The sequence below is a fragment of the Protomyctophum bolini genome, assembly GCF_963924005.1.
Source record: "Protomyctophum bolini genome assembly, chromosome: 3".
NCBI classification, from domain to species: Eukaryota; Metazoa; Chordata; class Actinopteri; order Myctophiformes; family Myctophidae; genus Protomyctophum; species Protomyctophum bolini.
In genome coordinates this window covers 2,794,570-2,817,195 of record NC_137864.1, presented here as the reverse complement: position 1 = coordinate 2,817,195, position 22,626 = coordinate 2,794,570, and the positions used below count along the sequence as shown (strand labels likewise).

General features: G+C 44.3%; 2 protein-coding genes across 2 annotated transcripts in view; one reads left to right on the top strand and one right to left on the bottom strand.

Annotated features, from left to right (window-relative positions):
* Window positions 1-843: 843 nt before the first annotated feature.
* LOC308313426 (apoptosis-stimulating of p53 protein 2-like) overlaps window positions 844-22,626 on the top strand; it is a gene marked incomplete at both ends in the record, with an annotated part of 66,108 nt that continues 44,325 nt past the window's right edge. The window contains 6 exons of the mRNA XM_080760523.1: window positions 844-991; window positions 3,787-3,900; window positions 11,965-12,026; window positions 16,973-17,074; window positions 18,277-18,475; window positions 20,868-21,070. Coding sequence (XP_080616649.1) covers window positions 844-991; window positions 3,787-3,900; window positions 11,965-12,026; window positions 16,973-17,074; window positions 18,277-18,475; window positions 20,868-21,070 — 828 coding nt within the window. The remainder of the gene's footprint in view (window positions 992-3,786; window positions 3,901-11,964; window positions 12,027-16,972; window positions 17,075-18,276; window positions 18,476-20,867; window positions 21,071-22,626) is intronic.
* On the bottom strand, window positions 14,751-15,767 carry LOC308313354 (malectin-like; the record flags this gene model as incomplete). Its single annotated transcript, XM_080760456.1, has 1 exon — window positions 14,751-15,767. The coding sequence occupies one exon, from the start codon at window positions 15,765-15,767 to the stop codon at window positions 14,751-14,753; it is 1,017 nt and encodes a 338-aa protein (XP_080616582.1).

The following is a 22,626-nucleotide window of genomic DNA, read 5'->3' as shown; positions in this document are numbered from 1 at the left end:
TTAAATGTTCAACCGTTCGGCGGGTATATGTATATCCTCTTCGTTATAGAGGTACTGTATATGCTGGCTACAGTATGAATGGTTCATTTCATGATGTCGTCATATTAAAATGATTTAGCGTTAGTTGGCACTTGGCATAATGGAGGTTTGATGCTGATTGATCTCACGATGCTATGTATAGTATAGCCTACAGCCGTAGCCTACAGCTGTTCCTAATATAAATTAATTATTGGCAGTGCAGCGACATATAAGGCATGCATATAGCTTACCTTTTGGAGGAGAGCGCTGTGAGCTGGCTTAACACTATGACTGACCGACTTGCACGCGCTGATGCCATTAACCCATTTTTACCCGAGATCAGATTCTAAAAAAAATGTCTTCTACATCCTGACAGTTTTCTGAAAAAGCTATGTTTCTGTGTCAGTCGTTCTTCGATTAAAAAAAAAAAAATCAGACCTACAAGCTCGTAGCAGCGCGCCACTCGGTGGCGCGCTACGAGCTTGTAGATCTGATCACTCCTATACACCACCCTCTGAGCTGACTTGGAAACGTCCGTCCGAAAAACCAACGTCCGTCAACGTCACTCCAAGTACAAGTTCGTGAATTCCACACGTGACGATCGTGGCGATCCTCGTGAACGTCCGCACGCTCACGATATGAGCGTAAACGACGTTGTGAATTTGGCCCGTTGACCTTGACTTTGACGGTCCATATCTGACCTGTCGTGCAAGAATGCAGATATTTCTCACGGTGTGTCCCTCGACAGCAACAAACAGCATTATATGCCTGATGCTTAACGTGTTTCACCTGATGTTTACTGATGCTGTTGTTTCGTCCCTCCAGATGTTCCTCACGGTGTACCTCAGCAACAACGACCAGCATTTCACGGAGGTCCCCGTCACCCCGGAGACGCTGTCCAGGGATGTGGTGGAGCTCTGCAAGGAGCCTGGAGAGAATGAGTGTCACCTGGCCGAGATGTGGAGAGGAGCAGGTTAGACATGACCTTCTAATGAGAGAATTAGTTTCACCTGGCCGAGATGTGGAGAGGAGCAGGTTAGAAATGACCTTCTAATGAGAGAATGAGCGTCACCTGGCCGAGATGTGGAGAGGAGCAGGTTAGACATGACCTTCTAATTGAGAGAATGAGTGGTGTCACCTGGCCGTGATGTGGAGAGGAGCAGGTTAGACATGACCTTCTAATTGAGAGAATGAGTGGTGTCACCTGGCCGTGATGTGGAGAGGAGCAGGTTAGAAATGACCTTCTAAATGAGAGAATTTGTTTCACCTGGCCGAGATGTGGAGAGGAGCAGGTTAGGAATGACCTTCTAATTGAGAGAATGATTGGTGTCACCTGGCCGAGATGTGGAGAGGAGCAGGTTAGAATGACCTTCTAATGAGAGAATGAGTGTCACCTGGCCGAGATGTGGAGAGGAGCAGGTTAGACATGACCTTCTAATTGAGAGAATTAGTTTCACCTGGCCGAGATGTGGAGAGGAGCAGGTTAGACATGACCTTCTAATTGAGAGAATTAGTTTCACCTGGCCGTGATGTGGAGAGGAGCAGGTTAGGAATGACCTTCTAATTGAGAGAATGATTGGTGTCACCTGGCCGAGATGTGGAGAGGAGCAGGTTAGACATGACCTTCTAATGAGAGAATGAGTGTCACCTGGCCGAGATGTGGAGAGCAGGTTAGAATGACCTTCTAATGAGAGAATTAGTTTCACCTGGCCGAGATGTGGAGAGGAGCAGGTTAGACATGACCTTCTAATGAGAGAATTAGTTTCACCTGGCCGAGATGTGGAGAGGAGCAGGTTAGAAATGACCTTCTAAATGAGAGAATGAGTGTCACCTGGCCCGAGATGTGGAGAGGAGCAGGTTAGACATGACCTTCTAATTGAGAGAATGAGTGTCACCTGGCCGAGATGTGGAGGAGAGCAGGTTAGAATGACCTTCTAATGAGAGAATTAGTTTCACCTGGCCGAGATGTGGAGAGGAGCAGGTTAGGAATGACCTTCTAATTGAGAGAATTAGTTTCACCTGGCCGAGATGTGGAGAGGAGCAGGTTAGGAATTACCTTCTAATTGAGATAATTAGTGTCACCTGGCCGAGATGTGGAGAGGAGCAGGTTAGAAATGACCTTCTAATTGAGAGAATGAGCGTCACCTGGCCGAGATGTGGAGAGGAGCAGGTTAGGAATTACCTTCTAATTGAGATAATTAGTTTCACCTGGAAGAGATGTGGAGAGGAGCAGGTTAGAATGACCTTCTAATGAGAGAATTAGTTTCACCTGGCCGAGATGTGGAGAGGAGCAGGTTAGACATGACCTTCTAATTGAGAGAATTAGTTTCACCTGGCCGAGATGTGGAGAGGAGCAGGTTAGGAATTACCTTCTAATTGAGATAATTAGTTTCACCTGGAAGAGATGTGGAGAGGAGCAGGTTAGAAAGACCTTCTAAATGAGAGAATGAGTGTCACCTGGCCGAGATGTGGAGAGGAGCAGGTTAGGAATTACCTTCTAATTGAGATAATTAGTTTCACCTGGAAGAGATGTGGAGAGGAGCAGGTTAGAATGACCTTCTAATGAGAGAATTAGTTTCACCTGGCCGAGATGTGGAGAGGAGCAGGTTAGAAATGACCTTCTAATTGAGAGAATTAGTGTCACCTGGCCGTGATGTGGAGAGGAGCAGGTTAGCATGACCTTCTAATTGAGAGAATGAGCGTCACCTGACCGTGATGTGGAGAGGAGCAGGTTAGAAATGACCTTCTAATTGAGAGAATGAGTGTCACCTGGCCGAGATGTGGAGAGGAGCAGGTTAGAATGACCTTCTAATGAGAGAATTAGTTTCACCTGGCCGAGATGTGGAGAGGAGCAGGTTAGAATGACCTTCTAATGAGAGAATGAGCGTCACCTGGCCGAGATGTGGAGAGGATAAACAAGACAGTCAAAGAATAAAGATTTAAATAAGTCTAAACAAAAAACCTTTCATCAATTAGTTCAACATTTTTCAAAGTAGTGAAAATAGCATTTTTTTAGGCGCAAAGCCACCCGTTGTGACTCGTTGTGAGCTTGTGTTTCCACTAGTTTAGTTTTGTCTAATATCTCTTTCGGTCTTAAGCTAAAAAAAAAGGTATAACCACTGTTTACAGCGGTTCTTGACCAATTCAACTATAGCATGTTTCAAACAATCCTCATGGCGCTTCGGTTGTGCAGTGTGTCACAAAAATAGGCAATCTACAAGCTCACTACATCACATCGCTCTGTAACATGTTGTGAGCTTGTCGATCGGCTGTTAATTTTCACACACTTGCACTTTAATTATTTAAATTGGGGTTCACAGACATATTTTAACGTTTTAAACATTTCCCCATGCAGCATGGACCAGTTGAGAGACGGCAATCTAATATATGTCTATTCTATTAACCCATTCTGAACGGGAACCCATTTTGGTGTTAGCAGCTATTTAAAAATAGCAGATCTACAAGCTCATAGCCCCCAAGTGGCGCGCTACGCGCTTGTAGGTCTGCTATTTTTTGAAAAATCGAAGAGCGACTGACATTTTTTAGAATCTGATCTCAGGTCAGAATGGGTTAATCAGACCGGTGTGTGTCCAGTGGAAACCTCGTATGAATCTGATCTCAGGTCAGAACCTACAGCTGGACTTTATTGCTTAAGTGAAGCTTTAGAACATTGTGGAATGTAAAACTAAAATGTATTATTTGAATTAAAAAGATCTCTCTCTCTCTCTCTCTCTCTCTCTCTCTCTCTCTCTGTATCTGACCAATCAGAGCGTGTGGTTGGGGACGGGGAGCGTATGATGGAGGTTCTCCTCCACTGGGGGCAGCAGAGAGGTGAGGTGCGTTTCATCCTGCGTCACGAGCGCGCTCCGGGCCGAGACCCAGGTAAGGGCTGTCAGTACGATTGATTGGTTGATTGGTTGATTGATTGATTGATTGATTGATTGATTAACCCATTTTGACCTGGGAACGATTCTATAAATGTCTTCTAAAATCCTGACAGTTTTCTGAAAAAGCTATGTATCTATGTCAGTCGTTCTTTGATTTTTCAAAAATAGCAGTGACCAATTCAATTTCAGCGGAAACACGCGTACTCTGAACTTGTTCAAAATTAGGCAGGAAGAAAGCAGTTGGAAAACGGTTCCCGTAGAGTGAGTATACAGAAATGGTCTCTTAAAATGAGCATTGTGACTATATATGAAATATGGTTGAAAATGTGTCGAAGTGCTCCTTTAATGTAATTTGCAAGTCCAGCAGAGACAAACCTTTTGATGTCATATTGAAACACCTTAAGTTCACAGCAATCTGAGAATCCCGTCGTCAAATATTCGGGGAAAACAGCGCCTCCTCCCTAACCTGACGCTGCCAGATGAGGGCGGTATTGGGGAAACATATTCCCCAACACAACACTCATCTGGGATCTCTGACGGAGTTGAGCCCTGAGTCAGATCTGCTTCGTACCGAACCAATCAGCGTGAGCTATGTGCGAAACCGGATGTGAAGCTATATAGACACGTCAATATGATTGGTTGTGTTTGCACGCCCACACGGTGATAGACAGACGCTCCCATCCAATCATCTACCATGTATCTTGAAAAAAAGGAACAGCCCCGTCATCGAATTTGCTTCCGCGATCCCAGATCCCAATAAGCTGTGAAACAAATTTGTGTAGCAAGCTTTTTGGATCTGGCAGCGTCAGGTTACCTCCTCCCCTGTTGTTCCTCGAAATTTGACGCGAGGCAACAGTCTGTCTTGAGAGTCTATAAGTTCACAGTAACAAGACAAGACACGGAATTAATTTAAATATTTTTTAAAGGTATATTCAGTGATTTCACTCAAAAAACCTTAGGTTTCATTTTTGGCTGTGGGACCTAAGCCTTCGTCCAATCAGGATAGAGAGTCAAAAACGAAACCTAAGGTTTTTTGACCCCCAGGGGTTAACTGGGGACAGGGGAGGAACTCCTTATATGGTCAGCACACTCTATAGTAGAGAGGATTATCACAACAAAACAAAAAAATAAGTGATATTTAAATTAAGTGAAATCACTGACTCTACCTTTAAATCTAATAGCCACATGTGCCAAGCTCACAACACGTCAGATTGGCTATTTTGGCTCATCCTGCATGCCCTTGTCCAGATGGGGGGGCGTGGCTGAGGTCACAGGCCCATGCAGGGTCACAGTGCCAGCAGAGCGGAAGCAGCAGGGTTGCTGGCTCCAACCCGACTGTATACTGCAGTGCTGCTCAACCTTTATTTTCACTTCTAGACAATTAGCATGTTTTACAACAAATCCTCCATGCACCGCCCCACCCCCATTCATATTGTGTTTATCTTTTTTTTGAGTGGTGCAGTACCGCTCCTATATACGACCAGCTTATACCAGCAATGTCCGTATGTGTATCTGAGCACGAGTATATGACTATTTAGTACCAGTAGGGGCACTGTTTGCCAGAAACAGAGAGAGAGAGAGAGAGAGAGAGAGAGAGAGAGATAGTATTAGTTCTGCCTGTTGCCTGCTAATGAGAGAGAGAGAGAGAGAGAGAGAGAGAGAGAGAGAGAGAGAGAGAGAGAGAGAGAGAGAGAGAGAGAGAGAGAGAGAGAGAGAGAGAGAGAGAGAGAGAGAGGGAGGAGAGGGGGGAGAGAGAGGGGAGTTGCACCACTCAGTTCACACGGGTGTGATTTTAATCATTATTTAACACACATTATCTCAATGCCGGATGTATTCTAATAGTTGCACGGCCATAGTATCTTCAAGCTCACTTGTGAGCTCTTTTCCGTGTGCAAACACTACTAAAGGGAAAACATTTATGGCACTTCTTGATCGACACTAGGTATCAAAATTGTAATAGTATAATTTCTAAGAAAATAATGGATAGATGCAGACCTAGTTCAGTGTGAGAGCTGTTGAGGACCTGCCCGTATTTGGTGTTTGAAGCATTATGTCATGCTTTAGCTATTTTTGTGAAAATGCGGCACAAATCTTTGAATATATATTCTTGAATCAGAGCGAACGTTTTTAACTCAAATATTTGCTTCAGAGGGGTACGTTCCTCCTCAACAACACATTTTCAGATGGGGGGTTGGTTAATTACTGTACATTACATTTTTGGGGTCCTTGACATGAAATATTGAGCACCACTGATATAGATAGATCAGAAAATAATTCAGAAATTATTTTCGACGTCAGGCCTAAATGGGTTGAAGGTTTCATGACATTAATGACCGAGGGACTGCCATTGAATTTTCGTTTTTTTTTCTCCACGTCATATGAAAGCAGGGAATCATATAGCTTCAAATTGACATAGTGGTTGTTCAGTTTGACCCACCCGTTTTGGAGATGTGGCTTAATATTATAGAGTAAATGTCTCGCAGAGAAACGGCGAGTTGAGAAAACAAACAGTCGTGAAAGGTTCACTTTCTGTGGCTTTGAAACGTCTCATGGCAATAAATTATTCTGTGCAGTCGCCAGTCGACCTTCTCCTTTCTATTCGGTTCATCTCATTTGATCGAGCACCCCGTCAAAATGTTTGGACGGTGCGTGCCGTACGTGCACCTCTCGGCCACTAAACTGTCAGTTCCAATATAGGATAACATCGTTCCAATAATATCACGGTCCCGTGACATGACAGCCTATAATATAGAGGCTGTCCTGCTTCCCCCGGCCCTCAGACAAGACATCCATCGAGCAGATTATTATTAAAGAGACCGCTGGATTATCACAGTGTGTTACTGTTACTGCTGGTGCTGTAGTTTCATTAGAATCATTTTCACTGACCACAGACTGACCAGTAATCAGCTTAACGTCAGACACTGCTGCTGACCTATGCCGCTCCGTGTGAGCTGTGCTGTCCATCACCTCTAGCTCATTATGCTAACAGCCAGCTCACTGGTTTTCTCCCGGTCCCACAAGTCCTCACAAGAAACCTCGAGTCAGTACTACTGACATTGGGCATTTTACAACACGGGTTCACTGGCCCATTAGCTGATTATCATTATTGTTATTTTTTGCGAGGATGCAGCATGTCTTTTTATAGAAATGGTCCCGTCCTATTCACTGATGAAACATTAACCCATTCTGACCTGAGATCAGATTCATACGACGTTTCCACTGTGACACACACTGGTCTGATGAACCCATTCTGACCTGAGATCAGATTCTAAAAATGTCAGTCGTTCTTTGATTTTTTTTTCAAAAATAGCAGACCTACAAGCTTGTAGCGCGCCACCCGGTGGCGCGCTATGAGCTTGTAGATCTGCTATTTTTCAATAGCTAAAGCATAACATGATGCTAACACCAAAAGGGGTTCCCGTTCAGAATGGGTTAAAGATGGAGTGCCATGATTTTTTTCCCCACCCTAAAACATGATCATCAGGTATTATTACGATATAAGGGGGAAGAACTTTTTTCCAAAAAGTGTACAGTATTTGTTAAAATCATGCTTTTACCCTACCCCTTAGATAGCATTTCTGTAGACTTAGATAGCATTTGATACAGCCTTATAGCATGTTATGTAGACAGCACTATATTTACATTGTATATAGTCATAGCACGCCATAGTATTATGTATAGCATAGTAGTATAGTCCATATGTATAGTTTCATTATATAGATATTCCACTGTTACTTTCTTAGCTTACGCATGTTTCATGATAAATGCTTTCATGTGATGTATTCCCATGCTTTTGTTCTTGCTTAATGTAAATCGCTCTTGATTAAGAGCGTCTGCTAAATGCCTAAATTGTAATTGTAAATTGACACGCCCACCAGTGCATTAAGGCGAGACACCCCAGGTGAATAGGGAAAAAAAGTTAAATAATAGCTATCACAATGAAACTTCTCCAGTTGATTACTTATATTAAAACTAAGATTTTTTGTATTACAAGTTTTCTGAAATTATATGTTTAAATATGCAAATTAGGCATTATATGCGCTAATTTGCATACATTTCGGGACGATAAATCTGAAGATCGGATAAAGCCAGGTTCAAAATTATCATTTCATTTTGTTGACACATTAGAGACAAAGAAAATTACACATGGGATTTTTGATATCTCTAATTATCACTCCACAAATCAGAAAATAGTGTCAACAGGCATAAAAAACCCAATTTTCGGCATTTTTTGGGTATAAAATGTGATGTAAATCAGGCTGTGAATGATATATCAACAAATCCATGTGTAAATGTCTGCGGAATATAGTTAGGAATAAGACTGGAAAGTTTGGTGTATGTGAGTTCAACTGAAGTGGAGATTCTTTGTCCCAAGTATGAGGAAAACTCATTTTGAGAAAACGGCCTTTAAAGATTTGTATTGTAAAATTCCAAAACGTTTTATTTGAAGCCACTATTTTGAGACAAAATATCTCATCCAAACCTTGGCAACGACATATAATGGCATATATCATTGGAAAGGTCTGGACCTCAATCTGACTGTGGTCTGATCCAAATATGGTCACTTCCTTTGTACCAACAACCAATCATGAAAATAGAGATGGTGGCTTTTCACCCCGAAAAACGAGCTGTCATTGGCTAAAATAAACTATCCAACTAAACATCTAAATCCGTATTTTTAATGTGTATTTTGCTTTAGTTTGAAAGAAAACATGTTTAGGAAGCAAAATAGCAAAAAAAAAAAAAAATGAAAAATCATGATTTCACCTGGGGTGTCTCACCTTAAGTATGCCTGGTTTGCCTGGTGGGTGGTGGTGATGGGTGGTGATCCACCTGAACTGAAGCCGCACCCACAGCTGTAGTTGTATGATAAAGGGGGAGGGGTTAGGGGAGGGGCTGATAGTGCGGTGTCACTATATTACTGTTTACTTCATTGGCCCGTTTGACTGTCAAGGGTTCAGCCTCCAGGAAGAAACCCTAAATACAAAGTTAATACACCATTGCACATAAAAACGACTCCAGGGTGTCGAATGAAGGACTGTCACCTCATAGACACATGAAAAACTGGGGGAAAAAATTGTGTCACTCCATCTTTAAATAAAATTAAGCAATATTACACGAGAGGGAGTGCTTTACGCTGCTTAACGGAACTCGCCCTGCGGGCTCGTTCCTGCAGCAACGCAGGCGTGCATTAACCCGTTCTGACCTGAGATCAGATTCTAAAAATGTCTTCTACATCCTGACAGCTTTCCGAAAAAAGCTATGGGCTCCATTTTCGTCACCGCTAAACCCCGAATCCCTAAACTTCTTTGCCTTTTTTTTTATTATTTTTTTTACTATTTTGCAAGAGACCCGGGGGGGGGTCTCTGGAACGACATATTTTCAGATGAGGGTCGGTGGCCAATTATACACATAATTCTGGGGGTCGTTGACATGAAATATTGAGCAATATTGAGGCCTAAATGCGTTTCCTTCATATTTGAAACAGCCTCTGGAACCATACATCTCCATATCCCCCCCAGAAGGAAATATATGAGTTTAAAAAAATAAAGAATATAAAGATTTGCACCACATTTTCACGCAAAACAAATAGCAGACCTACAAGCTCGTTCAAAAGAAAGCTGCAAAAGGACCAAGATATTAGCCAGCAATATTGCAGAGACTACAGTGATAAGTATAGTCACTGTTGAAATGTTGTGTCTGCAGCACGTCTTTGTGCGATATGGATCTTTGAGCCATACAGTATCGTCACTACACTATACGAGCTTGTAGATCTGCTATTTCTCAATAGCTAAAGTACAACATAATGCTTAAAACACCAAAGAACACCAATTTAACCCAGAATGGGTTAAATTGAACACATTATGAAGTTGGCCTTCTTGCCGTATAGGCCTGAGAGAGTGTAGTGACGATACTGTATGGCTCAAAGATCCATATCGCACAAAGACGTGCTGCAGACACAACATTTCAACAGTGACTATACTTATCACTGTAGTCTCTGCAATATTGCTGGCTAATATCTTGGTCCTTTTGCAGCTTTCTTTTGAACCTTCAACATTTTATTCAGGCCACAACTTACTGTATATAAAGTTATGTTGCAGATGAAACTTTTCCATAGATAGCTTCATAGACTTGTTAATATCGTCAGTGTAAAGTCACGTTTTATTGTTTGTCTTTTCCGTTAATTAATGTTAACGACAAACCTCCTAACCCCATTTTGGGGCCGGGAACCCCTTTTTGGTGTTTCAAACATCATGTTATAATTTTAGCTCTTGAAAAATAGCAGATCTATACAAGCTCATAAGCGAGCCACCGAGTGCTTGTAGGTCTGCTATTTTTTTGAAAAATCGTGAAAGTATGTATTTCAGAAAACTGGAGGATTTAGAATAATAATAATAAAAAAAAAATTAAGGTCAGGCCTAAATGGGTTTCAAATAGCAGATTGCGCTGCGAGGCCTTGTGGGCTCGTAGATCTGCTATTTTCTGCTAATGTTCCCCTCAGAATAGGGATTCTCTAGGATTCAAGTGGTTCATGTAAAAACAAAGTTCCAAACAAACACAAACATTTGGACGTCTCCCCCCTTTGTTGTAACTCTGAAGACCCCCTATAGCGGTCCCGGGACCCCCCTGTTGAAGGGCCAAATACCCCAGTGTGAACACAGGGTTGGCAAAAAATGTGTTGAGACTATTACAAAACTAATTTGACTGGACTGTTTTACATCATTAGAGGCGTCGACAATGTCTGGCTTGTGTAATAGTTGTTAACCCATTCTGAACGGGAACCCATTTTGGTGTTAGCATCATGTTATGCTTTAGCTATTGAAAAATAGCAGATCTACAAGCTCATAGCGCGCCACAGAGTGGCGCGCTACGAGCTTGTAGGTCTGCTATTTTTGAAAAATCGAAGAACGACTGACATTGTTAGAATTTGATCTCAGGTCAGAATGGGTTAGTCAGACCAGTGTGTGTCCAGTGGAAACCTCGTATGAATCTGATCTCAGGTCAGAATGGGTTAAGCCTCGAGTCTCCGGGGGCCAATAATCAGATTTCCCATATTACTGGGATTTGGTGCTACCACGTTCCATCTCTGACTGGTTCCACTGGTCTCCAGTATAAGCATACTATAGTAGTGTAGGGTCAGTTGAGGAGGTCAAGGGAATTCAGGCTGTGGCCAAGTCACACACAGAATCTAGACCCGAGAGAGGGCGATTCTATACACATTTCTTCTACAGTTTTTAGAAGATCGTATGCTGCTCAGTATAGTTCTCAGGGGGTGTAAGTATACCGTGACGTGGACGCCCCCTACTGGTACTAATAGTACATCAACCCAGGTGGTGCAACCACTCCTACAACCAGCAATGTCCTTGTACACCATAGACTGTAAAAAATAATATAGGACAAAGCGTTCGCCGGGTCTGATATATGGACGTAAAATGAAGCCAGTCAGTCCTTTGTATTGTAAATCGCCATCTTTCTAGATCCGTTTTGGCCCAGCTGCGGCCATTGGCTGGCCCAGACAACGATGCGGGACTTCTTAGTTGGTTTTTATTTAGACTCGAACGGGGGGGGGGGGGGTGGCTCCCGATCATAGACTGTAACGGTAGCCACGCCCCCTCAGAACATACGCGACTTTATGGTCATTGTTTTTTATAAATGCTCTGTTGCCTGCTAATGAGAGAGAGAGAGAGAGAGAGAGAGAGAGAGAGAGAGAGAGAGAGAGAAAGAGGTGGTGGTGGTGGGGGGGGAATTGCAAAAAAACACAAAAAGATAGAATATGGAGATAAGAGGTTTCTTTTTTTTTAATCACTTACATTTTTATTAATTTTTGAACAATGACAAAAGACTACAGAAGAAAACTACAGAGTACAAACAAACCTTGCCATGTTATACGTTACATATTTCTAGGCATTTGCTGTTGTTTCTCATTCCCCCATAATACTCTTTATTCATTCTGTTCAGAGATAAGAGGTTTTCTGCCCGACAGCAATGATATGTGTACAGTAACGTGAGAAAAGGTCCGCCCGTCGGTCTAAATGATTGCATGATCTCCTCACTGCAGGTGGTCTCAGAGAGCAGGCCAAGAGGACCCTACTGCTGCAGGACAGAACCATGGAGAACGGAGTGAGTGGGAAAAAAAAAACATTCACCTTGTTTTATTTGCATTAACCTATTTTGGACTGAGATCGATTAACCCATTCTGACCTGAGATCAGATTCATACGAGGTTTCCACTGGACACACACTGGTCTGATGAACCCATTCTGACCTGAGATTAGATTCTAAAAAATGTCAGTCGTTCTTCGATTTTTCAAAAATAGCAGACCTACAAGCTCATAGCGCGCCACTCGGTGGCGCGCTATGAGCTTGTAGATCTGCTATTTTTCAATAGCTAAAGCATAACATGATGCTAACACCAAAAATGGGTTCCCGTTCAGAATGGGTTAAAAAAAAGGCTTCAAAATCCTACGTTTTTCAGAAAAACCCATGTTTCTATATGTCAGTGCAGGTGCTCAACCCTTTGCACGTCAAGGACCCCCGGAATTATCTCTATTGGGCCACCCCAACCCCCATCTCAAAATATGTAGTTCCAGTGACCCACCCCCAGAAGCCAATATTTTAGTTAAAAATGTTCGCTCTGAAATATATATTCAAAGATTTGCGCCACATTTTCATGACTTTAAAAAAAATAGCAGACCTACAAGCTCGTAGCACGCCGCTCGTAGCGCGCTATGAGCTTGTAGATCTGCTATTTTTCAATAGCTAAAGCATAACATAAATGCTTAAAACGCCAAAAGGGGGTTCCCGCCCCAAAATGGGTTAAATAATAAAAAAAATGAAGTGTAGGGCACTCTTATCATCATCATCATACATCATCACATTCCGTGGTGCAAAACACACAAAGCTGTGCATATAGGAGGGACTATAGCGCCCCCTCAATAAGAGCATTCGTACATTATGTGATGTTAAAGTGTGTGTGTGTATGGGGGATAATATGATAGCCTGGCGGGCCCAGACTCATATAGCGTGGATTCACTGACGCTTCCTCCACCGCAAATTGAGGAGGACGCGCCAGTGAATCCACGCTATCGAGTCTGGACCGAGAGGTATACCGAGAGGTTGGCTCAAGAGGTAGAGCAGGTCGTCCAATGATCCCTGCAGGGTCGGCGGTTCGAATCCCGGCTCCTCCTCCTGTCTACATGTCGAAGTGTCCTTGGGCAAAGACACTGAACCTCAAATTGCTCCCGATGTGCTGGTTGGTATATACCTTGCGTGGCTTCCGCCGCAATCGGTGTATGAATGTGTGAACGGGTGAATGCAGTGCACAATCTATGTAAAGTGCATAATTTACCATTTGCCCCTGCCAGGCTAGACATACTATGAAGCCCAATAATATACAATATTTTTGCCACTATGATGCCGTTGCCGGCGACCTCAAATAAACAGCAGAGCTATAAGCTCACAGTGCGTCCACAACACTGTCATATAACTGGAGCATGAATGAAGCATTAGGTTTGTCTCTCAGCAGCACAGAAGATTTGATAGATAATTATGTCTCTGCTGCCGGGCCAGAAACCAACTATGTCCAGACTTTTTTTTACTGTTCGGGGAATTATTTTTGAGGGGAACATAGCCCCTTTATAGTCCGTTGTCCTAACGCTAACGTTAAAATGCGTTGAGTTTTTTTGTGTAAACGCAAGGTGAGGTGAGGATGCAGATTCCGATTGGCCGGAATGAGATGATGTACGATGATGTACGATATGATAAGAGCGCCCCCTCACTTCCAGTTGGTACTGTGACTTTTTACATTGTCAGAAACTTTGCGTGTGTCATTATATTATCAACGTCACTTCCAGCCAAATCCAGCTCAAGTGGAGTTAGGAGGTTTTTGACCATAGTTATGTTGTTATATAAAGTGTGTTTATCTTCCACTCTGCAGCTGCTCTGTGTGCCACGCAGCGGAGAGCGGGTGGACGTTAGGAGGTTTGAGGATCCGTTGGAGTTGGGAGGTTTAGTCAGAAGTGGTTTTTAATTGGTTTCATTGGTTCAATATTTGCAAGAAACCCAGAGACAGTTCATAAAGGGTGTTCAATAGGAAACCCATTTTGACCTGAGATCAGATTCTAAAAATGTCTTCTACATCCTGACAGTTTTCTGAAAAAGCTACGTTTCTATGTGAGTCGTCCTTGTTGGTCTCCTGAATGTCCTGATACAGTAGAATAGTCGATGTTTTTTTTGTTTGTTGTTCAGGCCCGTTTTGAAAGAACCCAGTGATACGATTAATGGACGTTGTCAGAGCATTGCACATTTCGGTGGCAGCAGAGCAGCAGAATGAGAACTTTTCCCACGTTTGTTCTAAATACGTACCACATTGTTGTCGCTCCCTCTCTCCAGTGTTGTGCCTGTGGTGGGTGTCACTCACTTTGCAGCAGTATATAGTTGGACGGGTATAATGCGGTTTCTCACTAACCTGACGCTGCCAGGTCCCAGAAGCTTGCTATACAACAAGTTTGTTTCACAGCTTATTGGGATCTGGGATCTCGGGAGACAATTCGATGTTCGGGGGCTGTTCCTTTTTTTTTTACAAGATATACTTGGCAGACGATTGGATGGGACCGTCTGTCAGTGTCTATCACCGTGTGGGGGGGCGTGCAAAAACACAACCAATCACATCGACGTGTCTATATAGCGTCACATCCGGTTTCGCCCTTAGCTCACGCGGGAGCGGTTCGGTGTTATAGCTCAATCCCCCTGAGATAGATCTCAGATGGATGCTGCTGTCTTGGGGGGGGGAACACGGGTTACCCAATATACCGCCCCCATCTGGCCGAGTCAGGGTTATAGTTTCTCACAGCCGACGCAGGAAAAAGACCGAGGCGACAAACACGCCCGCCGCCACCAGGACGGGGAGCAGGAGCCCGCCATAGCCGCCGCCGTCGTCGTCGTATGGGTTCGGTATCCTGTGCCCCGACCGTTTCCTGTACCCGTTCTCGCCACCCTCTCCTCCGTCGCCGTCCTCCTTCCCCCACCGCTCCTCCTCCTCCTCCTCCTCCCCGTCGTCTCGAGGCGGCGGCGGAAGCTTCGGCACGTCCGCCAGGGTCCCCTTCATCACGTAGAGGGCGCAGACCTTGGGGTTGTCGTGGCGGCCCTTGACGAACTCCACCGTGAGCTTGCCGCCGCGGACGGCGGACGACGACGCCTCTCCGCCCCCCGGCCCCGCCACGCGCAGCCTGCCGCGCAGCAGGGAGAAGGGCACGGCCTCGTCGTGGGCGGCGTGGCTGCGGCCGCCGGCCCGCGCGAAGATGTCCAGCCCCTCGACCACCAGGTGGCCGTCGAGGCGCACGTCGAACACCTTCCGCCGCGGCTCGCCGAAGTAGACCTCGGCGAACTTCAGGACCAGCACGTACGGCCCGTCGACGACTTCGTCGTCCAGGTACGGCCCGCCGCCGCCGCCCACGAGGGGCACCTCGTAGGCGAACGTCTGCTCGCCGTAGCGCTCCGTCTGGTACAGCGCCTGGTCCCGCCGGGCGGAGCAGCGCGCGATGGGCCGCCGCGCCCCGTAGTCGGACGCCACCGACCCGCCCGCCGCCGCCCGGCTTCCCTCCAGCAGCGGGTCCTTGCCGTAGCGGATGCCGTGCGCGTCCGTGTGCGCGCCCCCTCCGGCGTTCACGGCCCAGATGACGCGTTGTGCGAGTCCCGAGGAGGAGGAGGAGGAGGAGGAGGAGGCGACCTGCAGCGCTGGGACGTTCCCGTCGTTCCCGTCGTTCCCGTCGCCGGCTCCCAGGCAGCGTCCCGCCGCCGACAGCAGTAGCGCCACGGCTAGCAGCCAGCCCGCCAGCCGTGCACCCGCGCACACGCACCTCATTGCCATCTATCTGCACACGGCCTCTAGCGTGACGTTTCCGATGCTTCGAGCGAACTTTGCTTTGTGTTCTTCCTTGCTGTAAGTCTAGCTAATCGCTAGCTATAATACACTCCACAATCCACAGTTTATTATAACTTATACCTGCTCGATGGCTCCTTCCCGGTGACCTCCACTGTGACGAGCGACTTAGACACCTGGGAGTTCATGCATGTGACCAACCTTGGTCATCAGTGACGTCAGTTGTCTTATGACGTATCCGTGACGTTTATATATGACTTCAAATTTGGGCAAGGGTTTTCAGCCCCAAGGGGGCCAGGCCAGTGAGGCGCTCCCAACGTTGAAGCACTGGGGGCCCTTAGTGGTAAGAGGAAGGACTGCAGGCGGGGACCCGTGGATTCATGACGAGGACATTTATAGGACATGGAATACTAAGTTTGGACAAAGAAGATAGAGCAAAGAAAAAGGCACTGTCGAGAGAGAGAACAATATATACAAAACAATATATTTATTTATTTATTTGTGGTTATTTTGACATTATTTGGGTCTTTTAGTTAGGCAGGACATTGCTGATTTTAATACATGATAGTTCAGTTGGCATATAATTTGGTACCGATGACCTTCATATGACCCTAATTATAATAATCAACCTCGGGGCCACGAATTACAATTTTTTCATGGATTTATAGCACTGCGCCGCACCCGAGCGTGAAATATATCACTTTTTTTTCTTTCTTCTATTGACATTGTGACGGTTAAATGGTAAATGGTGCATTTATATAGCGCCTTCATCCAAGGCGCTTTACAGAGATTGTGCATTGCATTCACTCATTCACACACACACACACACACACACACACACACACACACACACACACACACACACACACGCACACACACGCACACACACACACACACACACACACACACACACACACACACACACCAGCAACCTGCACATCGGGAGCAATTAGGGCTTCAGAGTCTTGCTCAAGGACACTTCGACACTAACTCTGGGGGAGCACCACAGGTTTCGAACTTGGAACATTTACGGTTGCCATCCAGTCACTCTATACCCCCTGAGCCACTAGCCGTTGCTGCAGCATGTTGATATGTTTCAGGCATGATTATTGACTGTTTCAGGTGCGGGACATGATTGATGGTTTTCAGGTGTGATTGACATTGATTGATTGATTGATTGTTTTCAGGTGTGTGGACCTCGTGCGGACGTCACTCTGTCTGACCTCCAGGACATGGCTGCCCGCCAGCAGCTACAGATCAATGCCCAGCAGCAGCTGCTGGCCTCCAAGGTATATATATCAACGATGATCATTTATCATGATGAATAATTATAACCCATTCTGACCTGAGATCAGATTCTAAAAAAAAAATGTCTTCAACAGTTTTCTGAAAAAGCCGTGTTTCTATGTGTCAGTCGTTCAATTTTTCAAAAAAATAGCAGACCTACAAGCTCGTAGCGCGCCACTCGGTGGCGCGCTATGAGCTTGTAGATCTGCTATTTTTCAATAGCTAAAGCGTAGCATAATGCTAACGCCAAAAGGGGTTCCCAATTTGATTTGATTAGACGAAATACAAGTTACACATTATCATGTCCATCGAAGAAATATCAATGATACAAGAACACAAGAAAGTCTTTCGACTTATATTTCCATTGGGGTCCTTGCTCTGAGACAAACAACAACAACAGAATATACATACAGGCAACACAGCTCAATACATATTACAATCAAGAGCTGTACACTACCTAGTACAGCATAAATGCATAGAATCACATTACTAATGAACATATACTATTCTGCAACATGTTCTAAAAAAAAAGCCATGCTCTGACCCTTATCTTAAAATATACGGATGCAAGTGATTCTGGTGCAGTCAACAGTATAGTATGTTGATATAACCATCCATGTAATTAACGCCTAATTAATTAATTAATTAATCTATTTATTAAACTCAGATATACAGTACATTAACCGTTGCTGTCTGGCGGACTCCACCATTATGTTATAATAATTTAGCTATTGAAAAAAAACAGCAGATCTACAAGCTCGTAGCGCGCCATGCACCGAGTGGCGCGCTACGAGCTTGTAGGTCTGCTATTTCTTTGAAAAAAATCGTGAAAATATTTATTTCAGAAAACCGGAGGATTTAGAAGAATTTTCTTTTTTTTTAAATTTATTTTGAGGTCAGGCCTAAAAATGGGCTAAATGGGTACCATGTTTACCCTGCAGGGTAACTGGACTATAAGCTCAAGAACTTGTTTATACAGCCAGGCCCTGCTCCATATAGAACATTTCACGGTAGGGGGTTCAATGCCTTGCTCAAGGGCACTTCAGCGGTGGATGGTATACTTTTAACGTACCGGTCCCGGGGATACGAACTATAGCGACCTTTCGGCCACCGCTGCTCCGGTGGTGGTGACGATGATGATGATGATGGATGGATGGATGGATGGATGTATTTCCGATGGTCTTATTATTAATATGTTGTCCAGGAGCAGCGGCTGCGCTACCTGAAGCAGCAGGAGCACCGGGTGGAGCAGAGGGCGCAGCAGCAGCAGCAGCAGCAGGCGGCGGAGCAGGAGAGGCTCCGGCAGCTCCGGGAGAACGCGCACAACCAGGAGGCCAAGCTCCGGCGCGTGCGGGCCCTCCGGGGCCAGGTGGAGCAGAAGCGCGCCAGCAACAGCAAGCTGGGTGAGTGAGTGAGTGAGTGAGTGAGTGAGTGAGTGAGTGAGTGAGTGAGTGAGGGGTTTGAAAGTGTACTGTAGCGTGGAATGAGGGGTATAGAGCGCCGCAGTCCCGCCCCCTTTCAGAAAAGCGAGTGGCCCAGGAAGTGGAAGCCCCATGCATTCTCCCATCGGCACTTTTAATATAATTTATTTAAAGACGGTTACGCCGCGGACAAAGCCAATTCGGATCGTGACGAATCATGACAATGAACACAATATTTTGGGACGATCAAATCATTAGAAAGAAGAAAAGAAAGTCAGGAGACAACACTATTTGTTTTATTTTTCGTCTCATAAATTATTTGATCGGCCCAAAATATTGTGTTCATTGTCATGATTCGTCACGATCCGAATTGGCTTTGTCCGCGGCGTAACCGTCTTTAAATAAATTATATTAAAAGTGCCGATGGGAGAATGCATGGGGCTTCCACTTCCTGGGCCACTCGCTTTTCTGAAAGGGGGCGGGACTGCGGCGCTCTATAGAGGTAAGTCTAAACCTTTTTGTCGTCTTTTGTCGTCTAAACCTTTTTGCTTTTGGGTTACTACTGAGCCTGTTTCAGTATAACCTTCTTTTTGAGGGCCGTCGCTCTTTTCTCGAGTCTGCTCGGATGCAGCCTTATACAGTACATGATGGGACCAAAGCTTGCTGTATATGTTAGCCACTTTAGAATGCCTTATTCTGGCCTGCAGGCCCATAATTATGGCTCAATAATGGTCCATGAGGCACCATGGCTGGTAATCCAGTCTGGCAAGTGTGGCCACGGGTTCGACTCCCGATTCCCGCCGGCCTTTACTGCATGTCTCCCGGCCCCCCCCCATCTCTCTCTCCATCTCTCTCCATCTCTCTCCCCATTTTTCCTGTCAGCCTACTGTCTGTCCCTCCATACAAAAAAATAAACAAAATAAAGGCGAAAGCCACAAAAATACATTTAAAGAATGCCTTATTCTAGAATACTACTAGTATGGCCTGTGGTCTCCGAGGCTATAGACTAGTACTAACGTGGGAAGTTTGGAAAATCCCCTTTACACCCAAAATATGGGTGTAAACAGCTAGCTTAGTGAATCGCGTTGCACCAGTAAGTGCAACGATATTAGCTTATAGCATTAGCCACATTTGGTACACACAAATACACAACTCCCAGTGGACTGGGACAGACGTTTTATTACAGTAACACATCATTGACGCATTTACGTTTTTATTTGTATATTATTTAAGCTCCGACAATGTAAGTAAAATGTAGTCTGGGGGGGGGGTATTACAGGATTGCTACTATGTGGCTTTAACACATTTTTAGACAAATAAAAGGGAAAAAAAAACAGACATGGTGTTCAATCAAATGCCCTAATAGTTTAGTCCCCTATAATAGTTGGCCGTCTGTTGTAAAGCTCTCTCGTTGTCTCTCCCTGCAAGATGTGTTTTTTATAAGCCTGTTAAAATAGCATAAAAAAAGATTTTAAAACAAAATGTGAGACACCAGAGGAGTTTATAAATGATAGCTAATAGGCCTATATATTATGGTCGAACTTGACATCAAGGCATTTCATATAGCAACTCAAGTATAGTTGCTAACCCGGTGGTCTGCATGCTCGGGTTCTGTAATGTCGATGTTCTTTTTTTATACCTTGTGGTATTTTCAAATCAGCCCATAACATTGTCCATTAGAATGCATTTAGATTACAGCCGATGAGATGATAGACGGTGACCCAGACACAAGGAGGTTAGGGTTCAACACGTTATACAATGATTTACGTTTATTATTATTATTATTATTATATAAGCCGCTCGTCCTTCTGCGTATAAGAGCACCACGCGGCTGACATGGAAATGACCTGTGTGTGTGTGCGTGTGTGCGTGTGTGTGTGTGTGTGCGTGCGTGTGAGCTACTTGTGTTCATATTCGGAAGCCTCGGTAAATGTCCATAAATCAGTCGTGAGGAGGGGCCTGCAGATTGCAGGCATGCCCAATAAGCCGAGAGCTACATATAAGGCATCGGCAAAAATTCTCTTCAGTGTCTGCAATAATACAGTATATCGCCATATACAGTATATATATGGAGAAGAAGGCGATGCTTTCTGTACCCCGTGATCTGTATCCTGAAGCACTTGTTGCAGAGTTTATTTTTTTTCCCCCGAGTCTGCGCCATCCACTACTGTTTGTGTTCAAGAATGTCTCGTCAAATGTGAACGCAGACAAAGATGTTAAATGTGTGTGTGTGTGCGTGTGTGTGTGTGTGTGTGTGTGTGTGTGTGTGTGTGTGTGTGTGTGTGTGTGTGTGTGTGTGCGTGCGTGCGTGCGTGTGTGTGTGTGTGCGTGTGTGTGTGCGTGCGTGTGTGTGTGTGTGTGTGCGTGTGTGCAGTGGAGGAGATCGAGCAGATCACGGGGCTGTTCCAGCAGAAGCAGAGGGACCTCCTGCTCGCCGTGTCCAGGGTGGAGGAGCTCAGCCTGCAGCTGGACTCCCTGAGGAGCAACAGGAACATGGAGCCTCCTCCTCCTCCTCACCTCACCTCCTCCTCCTCCTCCTCTGCTGTGGAGCTGGAGCGCCTCTACAAGGAGCTGCAGGTGAGACCTGAGAACACGGGACATTAATGAACCCATTCTGACCTGAGATCAGATTCTAAAAAAATGTCTTTCTATAGGCTACATCCTGACACTTTTCCATTCTGACCTGAGATCAGATATTCTAAAAAAATGTCTTCTATACGTCAGTCGCTCTTCGATTTTTTCAAAAATAGCCAGATCTACAAGCTCATAGCGCGCCACTCGGTGGCGCGCTACGAGCTTGTAGATCTGCTGTTTTTCAATAGCTTAAAGCGTGACGTGATGCTAACACCAAAAGGGGTTCCCGTTCCAGAATGGGTTAAGCAACTACTAGTAAATCCACTAGTCCACCTTGTTGGTACTACCGGTAGTTTACTAGTTTTTACTATTTTTCCCCCCCGATTTTGTAGGCCTCAAGGTCAGATAGATAGTTATAGTCACCAATATACACAGTTTTTAAATGTACAAATATTTATTTACCAAAAAAAAAACACATAATTATTTTTTACATAATAGGTGGTTAAACAACAAGTCGACTAGTAAACTACCGTCAACTATAGTCAACTAGTAAAAATGACTAAAGTAAATGCCCTAAACTAACACATCAATACATTCTGGCCTTGACAGCCCGGCCTGCATGCATTCAAACAGAAAAGCATTAAACAACGTTAAACAATGTTAAACTCTAAAAATAGAATAAACCTGTGGATAAAGAAACACGATTTGAAAAATGGTTGTATTATAATTATGATTGTGGAAAAACAATGTTAAACTCACTTTGCCTGTCGCTTTGCCACCCGATTTGCCGTTCACTTTATGCATGCGCATATACTACTCTACCTAGCTGTAAATAACAAACATAATTCATGTTTGTGATTATTTAGGTATTATCATATTAATGTATCATTGTTAAGTTCACTCTGTATTTCCACGGGCATAATAGCATGATGATGCCATTACACAACATGGGCTTACATGGAATAAATGTGATTAATTAAAACGGAATTAACCGCTAGACGGTCCTAAATTAACTTAATTAAGCAGTCACTGTGTGACATGTTGTTCTTTCTAAATTTTACAGAGTATAGAGATCGATGCAATCAAATAAGTCTGTATTCAAGATAATTTCAGATTTCAGAGAGGGAGGGAAATACTAAATTAACTGTTAACTCTACAGACACAGGAGATGCTTATACTTACTTCAGTAGTCATTATTATGCGAGGATTTGTCAACAAAATTAAGACAAAACAACTTATGCCACAGAAGAAGATTGTTGAACAGTTAAACAGAGTCAATTGAACCCCCTATGACAGTGTTCGACCACTAGGCATGTAACGATATATCGTATATCGATATATATCGATATTAATCTCGACGATATGATTCGATTCGAATCGATTCATTGAAATAAAGAAATCGATAAAAAAAACCAAAAAGAAAACATGTGTGCTTTAGTCATATTCCATCATATTCAAGTGCTTTTGGAGAGAAATTATAGCCACTTTCAATAGTAGAGCACTGTAGAGGGGAGCTGTGTGTGTCTGTGACTGTGCCCAGGTGTCGACCCACTACAGCA